Source organism: Urocitellus parryii, chromosome 12, assembly GCF_045843805.1.
Source record: "Urocitellus parryii isolate mUroPar1 chromosome 12, mUroPar1.hap1, whole genome shotgun sequence".
NCBI lineage: Eukaryota > Metazoa > Chordata > Mammalia > Rodentia > Sciuridae > Urocitellus > Urocitellus parryii.
The window spans coordinates 4,979,744-4,992,229 of record NC_135542.1 but is presented as its reverse complement, the minus strand read 5'-3'; the positions used below and the strand labels follow the sequence as shown (position 1 = coordinate 4,992,229).

The window sequence follows — 12,486 nt, the reverse complement described above, 5'->3', positions numbered from 1 at the left end:
CAACTTCATACTGCACAGATCACAAGGTTTTCTTTACAGAATATTCTCTTCTTCTTCTTAAAGCCTCACATAGAAAATGTCTCACAGGACATAGGAGGGGAATGACCCAAAGGATGAGAGAATGGCTGGAACCGTTCTCAAATGTGCCCATGTAGCCTAAAGTTTGAAGGCATCTAATTGTACTCTAAAACAATTATGAACCTATTTGATCCATTATTAATAAATATCACCACTTTACCACTTGAACCAAATCACAGAAAATTGGAAACAGATGATCATTTGCTTTGATACCTTTACTTCTGTTTCATTACTCAGAGTCGATCAACTCTACACTTCAAGTGACACAGATTTATTACAGAATGCCTAAGATCCTAAGGATCTATTTTAGCTCAGCCCATGGTATTGCTTCATTATTTTATCATTTTGTAAGTAATAAAATATAACTTCATGTTGGATGATATATTCAAGCCATGAATATATCATCCAACATTGTTCTTCCCAAAATATTAGCCCAATTTCTGCGCGTGCTCACTTACTGTTCAGGAATTTTACTAATTGTTTGAAGGTTCTAGAGGACCTGTTAGACTCCTAATGGACAAACCATACGACATACTCCAGAGAACGGACGAGTGCCATAAGAAGAAAATAAGGTCAGCCTACAGCAATGGGCAGCTGCCTGCCCTCGGCTGGGAGGAGCCCTGGCCATGGCACCAGGGCTGCTGGGCAGCAGAAGCCTCCACAGCCCTGCAGGGAGCCTGGAGCACAGCTCTGCCTAACCATGCTCAGCCCTGGACAGATGCACATGAGTTCCCATCACAGGCTCGAGTGTGACAGTCCCAGGTGCATGCCTGTCATGCCAGCCACCAGGGAGGCTGAGGCAAGAGGAACGTTTGAGGTCAGCCTTGGCAACTTAGACCCCGAGGCAAAGGGGAAATACTTTTACAGGGGTCTCTGAGGGTGTAGCTCAGGTAGGTCACTTGCCTCACAGGCTCAAGGCCCTGGGTTCAATCCCCAGAACCCACGTACACACAAAAAGTGAACTTGGAATATTGTTTAAAATGATGGATCAGGTACACACAAGGACTTCAATATGACCTCTCAGAGGAGCTCAATTTGAGATCAGACTGAACAAAAGACCACCTGGACCATTGACTCAGTGTCTGAAACCCTCTGTGAGCATGGGAAGCACTGCTGGCAAGACACCAGAGGGCCAAAGCACTTGTGCCCCCTGCAGGGGTGTCTCTTGTCTACCGCCAAAGACTGTTCCCCTCCTGGGGCAGCTGAGAGCAAGCTGGGCCTTGGAGCAAGGACTAGTGCTTTAGATATAGACTATGCAAGCAAGGGGCAATGTCTTTAATAAAACTAAAATTAAAAAGTCACATTGAAAAAATTTTAAAAAGAAGAAAATAAGGTCAAGTAGAGGAAGCCCATTTTCACAGGAAAAAATCCCCCAGTGAAAAGCATCAGAATAGATACCAAGAAAAATACCAACAAAAACAGTGTGCTCCCACTATGTATCTACTCAACATGCAAAAGTTAGAAAGCTAGATAATACAATCCTGGCCACAGGTAGAGCTATGCAGAAGAGCCACCTGGCAGTGCTTAGTCAAAGAAGTAAACATGCACACTTTGACCTAGAAATTCCACCTGTGTGTAAACCAGGCGGTGCTTAAGCAGTTTCACAAGGGGACATGCACAGGGAAATTTATCCTCAGGTTCTTATAGAGTTGTCTGTGCTTACAGGGAGTTGATGGTTGTCAAGATGCCCACAGCTGCGAAAGTCAAAAGCTAAAAAAATAATAGATGCCAACCTGGATATATTAATAATCCCGTATCTATGATCACCTTCATAAGGTAGCTTCCCAACTTCTGTGTGGAAGTGTGTTTCTCCTTGGCCCTTACACTGTTGTGGAGACCACTAGGAGTTCAGCTTTGTGCAGGATCATCTGACCTGGACTTTTTGCAAGACCTGTACAGCCCTCACACATGCTCAGATGCTACAGGACTTTTCAGACCAGTCCAGACAACAGGAGGCATCCATTCATTGTCTGCACTCTACAGATTCCTAGATGCACGACATTCATTACCATCAAATGCAGAATTTTCATCAAAAACTAATATATATATCATTCCAATCTGAATCAAGAAAATCGGAAATATCCCCAAATCCAAAGAGTGGATCCCCATTGTGATGCTACAAGTTGAAAATTCCACAGCTGACCTCATGGGATGGTTCACAGTCAAAAGACAGCTGCATGAAAAATATTACATGACATGACCTTCCTGCTATGTGAAAAGTGGCATGTGAAGTACACATGCATGTCTTCCTCAGACATGGGTTCATTTGCAAGACACCTTGTGCAATTGAAAATACTCCAAAAGGGGAGAAATCAGAACCGTGTCTCCAAAGTATTTCAGCAGAGACCAACTCCATCTGTCTATCTATCTCTCAGTGAGTGTGTGTGCTCTTGTGTGTGTTTGTGTGTCTTTGTTTGTGTTTGTACCATCATAGCTGATACTTCATTGCCCCCACTGGAAAACTGACTCAGATAACGCCATCTGCCAAACTCCTAAAAACCAAAGTTCTTGCTGATAGAATGAAACATTCCTTCCTGTTGGTTTGGATGTGTCCTTTAGGAATCACTGCTACATTTAGTATACTCAAATCATCACAGTAGATCAGGTAACAAAAACATATATATTTTAAAATAATAATATATTAATGGAAACAACAAATACAGGATAGAGTAACAACTGTGTTACTAAACAAGGTCAAGGACAATGGCAAACTATAGATTCAAACTTTGAAGAAAATAGTAATCAATGTAAATATTCCTGGGCTGCCTCAGCCCCGCCCAGGCACACAGCAGCAGAATGGTTTTGCAAGCATCCTCAGGAGGGCAGGAGCCTTCTTTCCAGGACGAGAGGGAGGTTGAGGCTGGATCCACCCATCATTCTTTTGGGAGAGGCTCCTTTTCCTCAGCACAAAGTTGGATTTTTTGTGAGGATTCTTGGCATAAAATACGTTGGCCTCTGCTGGAATCCTCAGCTCTGGGGAGAGAGGGGTGTACAAAAAGAAGGTGGCACTCAGGAGGTGCTCCCTAGGACACGCCAACATCTGAGAGCCTGTGCCAGAAAAGGCCAGAGCCACACACCTGAGAGCTCTCCAATTCAGCACCAATACCAACAAAGACAGCCTCCACAGTCCTCCCTGAGGAAGAACTAGGCAGAGCACTTCAACAGACCTAATGTCTGTTCCTACCAAAGGCTTTGGACTCCAGAATATCTCAGGTCCTCTTGCATCTGCCAAAGCACACCACTAGGGTTTGCATCTGAAATCTCCCACAAAAGGCTCCTGTGCCGAAGATTCAGTCCCCACATGAGCCATCTTCATAGGTGGGTTTGGAGGGAAGCATTGGATGGTGAGTGCTCTGATGTCAACATGAAATTCTCATTCAAGATGAATACACTACTGGGGGGTGGGAGGGACTGGAAGAAAGGTTGAGCATGGTTGGAGGAAGACCTAAACAGGGTTGTGCCCTGGGCAACAGTACCTTGTTCCTGTTGGCTCCACTGAATCCTCATTCTCCAAGTAGAGGTCCTCCCTCTCCATCTTTCTCTCTCTCCCTCTCTGCCAGCCTCGTTCTCTCTCTCCCAGTCTATGCCTTTGTGGCAAGGGCTGAGGAGCTCTCCACTGCCACACACTAGAGCTTTATGGACAGCCTCAGTGCACAACCAAAGAGAAAGCTATGAAACCCGGAGAAAAGGCCTAGGATTCCTCCTCTGAGTTATTTTCCTCAAGTATGGCCACAGTGAGGACAGGCTGACCAGCACGGATACCACGTTAGAGCCATGCTTCTGCGTTGGTGGAGCCCGCCTCCATGTGGACCAGGCTTCTGAGAATGGAGGCCACATTCCAAATACTGCCCTACTGAGAACAATGGTTCCAAAGACCAGCAAAGGGACTGCTTCCCTCCAACATGGTGTATGGCCCAGTGGTGCCATGACCCCGAGTGGGGGAATACAACAGCCGCTTCTCCTTCCTCTGAACATGTGTTTCCTGTCGCCCTCCTCTAACCTAGAGCCTGTTCTCCATCCCTTCTGGGTTGGATGTGGAGATCTCTGCTATGAATTTCTTAGGCTACCAAGGCCCCAGACAGACTTCCTCTTCCATAGACTCTACTAACCTAACAGTAGGTTAAGATAGGAGACAAGTGATCCTAGAACTCATAGGGATGGTGGTCTTCAGGGTACATAGGCTGGGATAATGGCTGCTGTGGTGTTTGGCTCACAAAAACCAACCAACCAACCAACAAAAAAGCGCTGGCATTATTATCAGATGAGCTCTGTGGCTAAGTGCTCAGGAAGCCCTCATCTGACTTTAGTTAGGGATCACAACCTGGCTATTGTGATCACTCCTTGCCTAGTGGACTCAGGTGCGTAAGACCATGGAATTTATGCAAAAACAGATGATTCAGGCTGTCTCCCAGGCTGTGTTTTCTTCCCAATTTCATCCTGTTACTGCTTGCTAGAATCCTGGCAATGCTCTGCCCAGGCAGTGGTTTTCTGGTCACACAGAAGGCTTTCAATAGTACTGCTTCAGTCCACAAAATGCCAGTTCCCTCTTTAGCCCATGCATTCCCATGTTCCTTTGAAACCACTCCTATCCCAGACCATGAAAACATACTGCTCCTGGAGAGAGGCTTTCCTCCTCACTCCTCAAAGATGTCAGCTTTGGATGCCTGTTCATGTCCAGGGGAGGGCACCTGGTGGGGAGCCGCAACATCCACTGGGGTATACTATTGGACCTCAAGACCTTCCACCAGCAGAAGTGCAGTTGGCTTTGTGCACGAACCCAACACACCTGTTGGAGTGTTCTTGGGGGTCAGAGACTACTCTTTGTTGCTAAGAGTTGACCTGAGTCCACATCCTGACCCTTGCTCTCTGCTATCTGATTGTCTCACTTACTCTGACGGCGAGAGATGATTTGGCCCAGCTCATAATCCTCTGGATTCTCCTCAGTAAGGAAGTGTAGGTCGAGGGCGCTGCGGATGACGACAGGAGCCCTATCCTGGCAGGTCACCTGGAGCAGCATGGGAGACAGGCCTTCAGGAAATGGGCCTTGAAGTGACTACTCAAGGACAGTGGGCAGGGGCATTCTGGAGGCACCTCCACTCTAAATACAAGGGCAACATCCATGACCCTACTACCCGAGGCTGACCTCCTGCTCATCGTGTGGGCTCTTCCCACAGGCTACTAGCCCAATCCGTGTACATAGGACTTCCTGGGCCTGCCATTGCTCTTTGTGGAGCTGCACTCCTCTCGGAGTGAAAGGACCCCACTACCTGCATACAGATGCAATCTCATCCCACAAGTTGGGAGGAATGGGACAATAGCCTCCAAGATCCCAGGTCTGCCCGAGGATGCAGGCGGCATTGGGAATGGCCTAGGCACAAAACCTAGAGGCTTTGGTCTGGATTGCCAGGGCCAAAAACAGACCCAGGAACATGACCACACACAGGAGTGCTGAAAGATAGCCACGAGAGCTCCTGGCCTCCAGAGGCTCAGTGCTGGCTGGGATGTAGGAGGGCACCTCATCCGGCAAGGGTGGTCATTGGGTTACCTGGACATTTAGTGTGCTTGCTCCACATCCATATCGACTCTGCAGAGAGACTCTCTCAGCTCCTTGTTCAAGGAACATGCAGAACCTCACACTGCTGTCCTCCTCCATAGACGTCAGCATCCCATACAAGGGAACCTGCAACCTAGTTCCTGTCCTATTCTCATCTGTCACCCATACCTGTCCCTGCCCTTCTGGACTGCATGCTGCCACCTGACACACAGACTCCCTCAGACATGGCAGTGGACAAGCTGCTGCACTCGCTCATCTCAGCTCCAGCCCTTCACACTGACCTCTCCCTTCTTGATTCCCATCTATCCTCCTGATCATCCAGAAGCTCCAAATTCAAGAGGGCATGAGTAGTCCATGGTATTGGACCAGTGTCTGCTCCCCACCCAGGTGTAAGCACCACGGGACACCCCTGCTCCCAGGCTTACCAGAACACTCTTGGCCATCTCTGGACTTTGTGTTTCTAGGTGGACACGAATTAAGCAGGTGTCTCCCACCTGCTTGTGGGAAAGCGGCCTGGAGGACTTGCAGGTTGATTCTGAGAACTGTGGGGGATGGAACATCAGCAAACCCAGAAACAGAAAGCCACCCCAGACTGTCAGTTGGCTCTATGGGCTTCCAGCAAATATGTCCAGGTGCTGAGGCTTCTTATTTCCTCAGGTCGGAGTGGAATGGCAGCACATGCACAGCTTGAATAAGGTAGGTGTTTACCTCCTTTCCCTTGACCTGGGGGCGTTTCCTCACAATGAAATATTGTATTCCCAGATTCATGGACAGACACACGAGTGCGTGGTCAGAGACCTTGATTTCTGCAGAGCGAAGTGGAGAGAATTGTTAGGTGGCACTCAAGGATTATACCACAAAACACCCACAACCCCTGAGAGTCTCCGCCAGGCCCATCACACTTTGGTATTTTGGGGCCAAGGCCCACTTTCTCTTGGCTGTCAGTTATCCTGAGCCCACTGTGGATCATGTCTCCCCACTGTCTGATTGTCCTACTTACTCTCATCCTCAGACATCATATACAGCAGCTCAAAGTTGTCCACATCCTCATGCTGCAACAAATTTTGGTCCAAGGCCCTGCGGATGAGGCTTGTCACCGTCTCCTGAAAGGTCACCTGGATCAGGGTGGGACAAATGTCATCAGAGAATGGCTTTTAGAAGAGCTACCCAGAAGACTGTGGTCAAACATTCAGGAGAAATCTCAGCTACATATACAAGGGCACAATCTTGTTATCCTGCTACCTGAGTGTGTCCTCCGTATACCACCTGGGTTCTTGCAATGTGCTACTAGAACAATCCTGGTACAAATATCTGCCTGTACCTGCCATCTCCCCTCCCCCTGGGGAGCCACATTCCACTCATGTCAAAGGACCAAACTGCCTATGCACAGACACACTCTCATCTCACTGAGATGAGAGCAATGGGCCAGGGATCTGCGCACCAAGTGTGATCTGGGATGCAGGCTGCCTTTGTGGGTGGAAGAGGCAGATGCACTGAAAATTTGGGTCCTGACTGCCACGACACAAAACAGACTCAGATACAAGAGTGTGCACTTGAGTGCTTCATGATAGCTTTGAGAGGCCCTGGCCTCTGGAAGCTCGGTGCGGGTCTGGTTGTAATGATGTACTTGACTCAGCACTGGCAGTCACTGAACATGTCTCCTCTGCAGCTGGACACCTGCAGCATTAGCGTGTCTACTGCACATCCATAGAAATTCTGCCAAGAACCCCTTTAGCTCCGTATTTACATACATGCAAAGCCTAACATTTCCGAAGCTTTGGCATGACCCCCCCAGGTGATCCCGACCCCAAATTCCTACACCTAGTCATGCTAAGGAGGTTCTCTTCCCTGCCACCAGGAACACATCCCCTCCTACACATGTGACAAGTCACTGCCACCTCCTCTGCTCCAACTTCACTCATTGAGAATACCAAGTTCTAGGCACTGCAGCCTGCACCCTGGACATATCTCTGCCTTCATCTGTCCACAGCACTTCCGTCTGCACTTCTGGCCTGCAAAACCCACAATACACAGGCCCACTCACCACTGAAGCTGGGCATGCTGATGCTCTCCCTCCTCAGGTCAAGCCCTTAAGACGGACCTCTCTCTTCTTTATTTCCCACCATAGCCCTGGGGTTGGCTGTGTCTCCTGCCTTCCACTGTGTGGACACCCAGGAGGCAGCCCTGCTGTCGGGCTTACCGGGATGCGCTTTGTCTCCCTCAGGCTCTGTCCCTCTAGGAGGACGTGAACAACGCGGCTGTCTTCCACCTGCTCGCTCGAGTGAAGCAGTGAGGAGCTGCTACTCACAGCTGCTGGGGTCCTGGATGCCACTGCCACAGAAGGTTCCAAGAACTGTGGGGGATGACAACATCAGCAAAGCCCAGCAACTGCACCCCACCCAGCCTGGCAGTTGGCTCTGTGGGCATTCTACAACATCCATCCAGAACCTGAGGTTCTTGTCCCCTTGGAGGATGTGGAGTGGCACCAGGAGTAAAGACTGAAGAAGGTGGCTGTTTTGGGAACAAGAGATCCAGCACCTGCTGGGTGGGGATGAAATCCCAGGAGATTAACCCCATGTTGCTGCTGAAATGTAGGTTCCTCCCACAAATGACAGGCAGGAGCTCATTCCTAAGCTGGTCCTGCCTGTAAGGTTCAAGGCTCTGAACCCTGAAGGGCTCCTCCGTGTTCTGATCATTTTCACCCTGGGTTGGGACCAAGAATGGTGGGGTCAAAATGGAAATGGTGACAAACAGAAAAATGACTTGTGCCAATACACTAGAGTCAAAGCACAATGGGACAGTTCCCATCAGTACAAACACACACACACACACACACACACACACACACACACACACACACACACAGAGTCAGAATAGGAGTCCTGGGCCATTCATCAGGGATCAGACTAGAGGGCCTGCTGGGCTCACCTGCCCTGTGCTACTCACTGTTACTCTTGAGCTCCTCTGCGACAATCGCCAGAGGCTCTGGCGTCTAAGATGAAGCCTCACCCAGTGTATCCACAAAAGGGCTAGTTGGCCCCCCTGAGATTCCTGGGAGCCTGAGGCTCGGCATTGTCTGCAACCACAGGAGAACATCCTTCTCCCTCCAGTGGCTCCAACCAAGTGAGCTCGGATGGCTTGGTCAGTGAAGTGGGTGCCTGGATACCAGGGTTCCATGTTCTGTTTGATCCATTGTCAAGGCAATGATGTCATTTCCTGTGCCCATACCTGAGCCTCTTTTCACATAAGACCACTTTCAACAGCCCTATGGGCTGCCGATTTCTCCTCCATGCCTACCCATCTCAGGTGCGCAGGTGTTCACCAACAACTACCCAAACATCCCCACCAGCATCTGCCCTGCTTGGTGCCACTAGAGTTCCAGCTTGGAGCCTTCAAAAATGCATTCACAACCAGTCCTTCCCTCTCAGCAGCTTTTGGACCCTGGTCCCATCATTGTGCAACTCATGGTGTGCCCAGTCTTTTCTGGAAAGTAGGGTAGCATCTAATCTCTAGGGTTTATTGTGTCTATTGGCCCCTAACACCCTCTATTCTCTCTGAAACCAGAGATGGGACTCACAGGTGGCTAAAGCACAAATGTACAGATGGGACAATCACAAGAAGGGGAGAGACAAAGAATGCACCCTAACTCAATCAGGCCTGTGTCCCACACAGGGACATGGCCAATGTCCGTCCCATCGTGGCTGCAGTTCCCTCTCTACACCATGGCAAGTTGGAGGGGACTGAGATGCAGAGGCTGCTCCCCTCTGCCATACAACTTCCCAAGGCTTCTCCTAAGATTTCAAAAGGGCCAAGTGTGTCTAGTGTTGGGGTCTCACAGAGACTCCGAGGTACCACAGCATCCTGCTGCCCAGAACCGGTTCACCCCTCACCTCAAGGGGGCTCAGCCTCTGGATTCATGGGAATTGAAGTGGGTACAGGTGATGGGATATCACCTCCAAGACTGAGTTATGCCAAGTCCATGACCCCTGTCTGCATCCCTGTCTCCAGCACCACTCCCCCCTCTCTCTTTCCTCCTCAGAGCAAACAAATCCATTTAGCAAGTGTGTCCTGTGATAAAGACATGACGGTCACCCATCCTCTCATTACAAAAACACTGAGGCTCAGCCAACATGGATCCTACCAGGAACACAGGCATAAACTCAGAGTCCGATCCTCCCAGCCGAGCCTCGGTGGAGCCTGGACTCCCAGCCTCCTGAGTCAAGGAAACAGAGGTGCCTAGCCGAGCCACCTTGGATGCAGCCGCACACAAACTGAACTCATCAATGCCCCTTGCTCTCAGTTGTGAGTAAGAGGGGAGGGTGTTTCACAACCCCGGACATCCAGTGCAGTCTCCAGGCTTTGGGGTGTGCCCTGGCCTCTCTCTATCTGCCCAGGCCCTCCAACCCACACTGGCCTCTTACCCAACCTCCTCCTAGGGCCAAACTCAATCCTGCCTCTCAATTTCTGCTGCCTTCCCCAACACACTGCTCCCCAAAATGAGCAGGGCTGGCTCTCTGTTATCATGCTGGTGCCAGCAGCAATGCCACCCCACTGACATAATTCTGAGTCCCAACCTAGGCACTCCAGCTGTCTTTGCCACACCTGGCCTGTTTGGGCTCTGGCTCTTGCTCTTTTCTTTCATGTGCATGTGTTTTGAGGTTTTGAGTTTCTCCCACTGCAGAACTGCAGCTGTGGCAGGGTAGAGCTCATGAGGGTGACACTCTGAGCCACATCCAATCCCATCAGGACTGTTAACTGGGGTGATGCTGGAACACAGTGATGAGTGAACACATGGGAGGTGGTTGGACCCACCTTGCCTCTGAGTGGTTTCCTTTCAGGACAGGAATGTAGGGATGGGAGCCCCTGGCGCGGGATGCTTTGCACAAGGCGTGACCACGGGCTCTTTCCTGGCAAAAATGGCTCCACTCAGCATGGAGAGCACTGTCATTCCTGGTGGCTAACAACAGCCCTGGACCCCAGAAAGGAACCCACACTCAAGATTAACGTCTGAGTGTGCGTGTCCTTGAGGAAATGAGGTCTCCTGATCCCAGGTGCAAAGGGGTAAGTCCTCTAACTCCAGGGGCCATGAAGGGACATCTGAGTTTCCCTCGTCCTTCTTTCCCTCTCTGAACCCAGGGTGTCCTCACACTAACCACAGTTAGGACCCTGGCCTCATTCCCCAGTGAGGATCATTAGGCTCCATAAAGGACAGTCTCTAAGATGCTCAGTGGACCAACACCCTCTGCACAACCCATAACCCTATTCACCCAAGAGGCAAGAGGATTTCTATTCAGGAAAACCAGGAAAGGGAGAGCCTTTCTCAAGGACACAAGGACATTAGTGAGTGAGGGAGTGATTAATGGATGGAGAACTATTTCCAACACCAACTTCCAGGAGCATATATGGCCCTTTGGAGAATTCTGCAGTGTGTTGGTGATTAAGGAGAACGTGTGAATCCAGGGGTCACTAGGTCCTCTCAGCCATAAGGAGGGAAACTGCCATAAAGGAACTAGGACAAGGGTGCGAGGAATGCTCACTGGGGGGAGATCGGAAGGAAGGAAAGTGTACTCATTAGAAAAGTGTCGCCTGAAAATTCTTAAGCCAGCCAAAAGTCGTGCGAACTTGTGTGGGAAAAGAGTCTTTGCACAGTGATGAAGCTAAGAGCTCACATGATGGAACACAGCATCAACTGGGACCAAATCCAATATCTGATATTCTTGTAGGAAGAGGAGAGTCTGGACCCAGATACCAGGGAGACTTGGGGATACCAGCTATGTGAGGCTGGAGCCAGGGCGGGATGCCCATATGGGAACCACAGATCGTGGGCAGCAATAGGAGAGTGGGCAAGGGCTGGGAGAGTTGGGGGGACAGTCCCCTAGGAACCTGTGAGGTGTTTTGGCAGTGAGACCGCCCAACACCTTGTGTGTTGAGCCCCTGGAGCTTGAGGGAAGGCCCTTCCTCTGTTGTTGGCCACCCAGTTGACAGAGTTTGGTTGTAGCAGGCCTAGGACCCAGCCGAAGGTCTGAGCATGTTGGCCATGCAGGGTGGATCTGGACCGCAGACACACTCTGATGACTGTAGGGTTTCAGCCATGCATCAACACAAGCACCAAGTCAGGCCAGGTGGGGAAAGGGCTAGGAACACACTCTGGGGGCTGGTGCCTATATTACTGGGAGCACTTCTGACCCCAATTCCCTGATCTGCTGCCAACACAAGCTACAGAGGAGGGTGGAGGGACACAGAGCATGGATCTTCCCCACTCAGTGGGCCCAGGCATGTACCATGGCCAGCAGCCTCGTGCCTTGCCCGGTGAGTCCTGAAGCGGCCCCCTCTTCCCATCCTGAGAGCTCTTCCCTTCCTCATGTGCTACTACCTTCCCACTGTCTCTGGAAATATCTACTTGCTGTGGTCCTCAGGCAGTTTATGATTTAAGTTAAAAAAAAAAAAACAGGTCTTGGTGCTCAAAAATATTTGATTTGCCCATCCTCATCCCCCAACCCCAATATTTTCATTATTTCCTCAACATATGAAATTTTACTAGCAAAAAGTTAATTTTGAATTATACAAAGTTGATTCAAATAACATTGGTATACATAACCAATCACTGTACTTTCAATGTTTGTTCTCCTTTCCTGTTAGAAACTGCTCGGAAAAAAGAGAACAGAGGGGGCTGGGGATGTGGCTCAAGTGGTAACGTGTTCGACTGGCATGCGCGAGTCAGTGGGTTCGATCCTCAGCACCATATAAAATAAAATAAAATAAAGATATGTCCACTGAAAACTAAAAAAAAAAAAAAAAAAAAACAAAGAGAACAGAGGACAGACTCATGGAAGTACTTGAACTGATAAGAAGCT

The 12,486-nt window shown here is 49.7% G+C and overlaps 1 protein-coding gene across 1 annotated transcript; it reads right to left on the bottom strand.

Annotated features, from left to right (window-relative positions):
• Positions 1–2,838: 2,838 nt before the first annotated feature.
• Positions 2,839–6,164, bottom strand: LOC144249597 (ral guanine nucleotide dissociation stimulator-like). The gene is made up of 3 exons (XM_077791715.1): positions 6,058–6,164; positions 4,969–5,083; positions 2,839–3,051 (listed from the first exon to the last, which is right to left on the bottom strand). Exons 1-3 carry the CDS (start codon positions 6,073–6,075, stop codon positions 2,846–2,848), a joined length of 339 nt encoding a protein of 112 aa, XP_077647841.1. The 5' UTR covers positions 6,076–6,164; the 3' UTR covers positions 2,839–2,845.
• Between the last annotated feature and the right edge of the window lie 6,322 nt (positions 6,165–12,486).

Bases quoted from the DNA above. Each gene is read 5' to 3' on its own strand.
- LOC144249597 (XM_077791715.1), bottom strand. The intron at 3,052-4,968 runs GTAAGTGAGACA...CTCTCTCCCCAG, and splicing joins AATCATCTCTCGCCGTCAGA to AGCTGAGGATTCCAGCAGAG.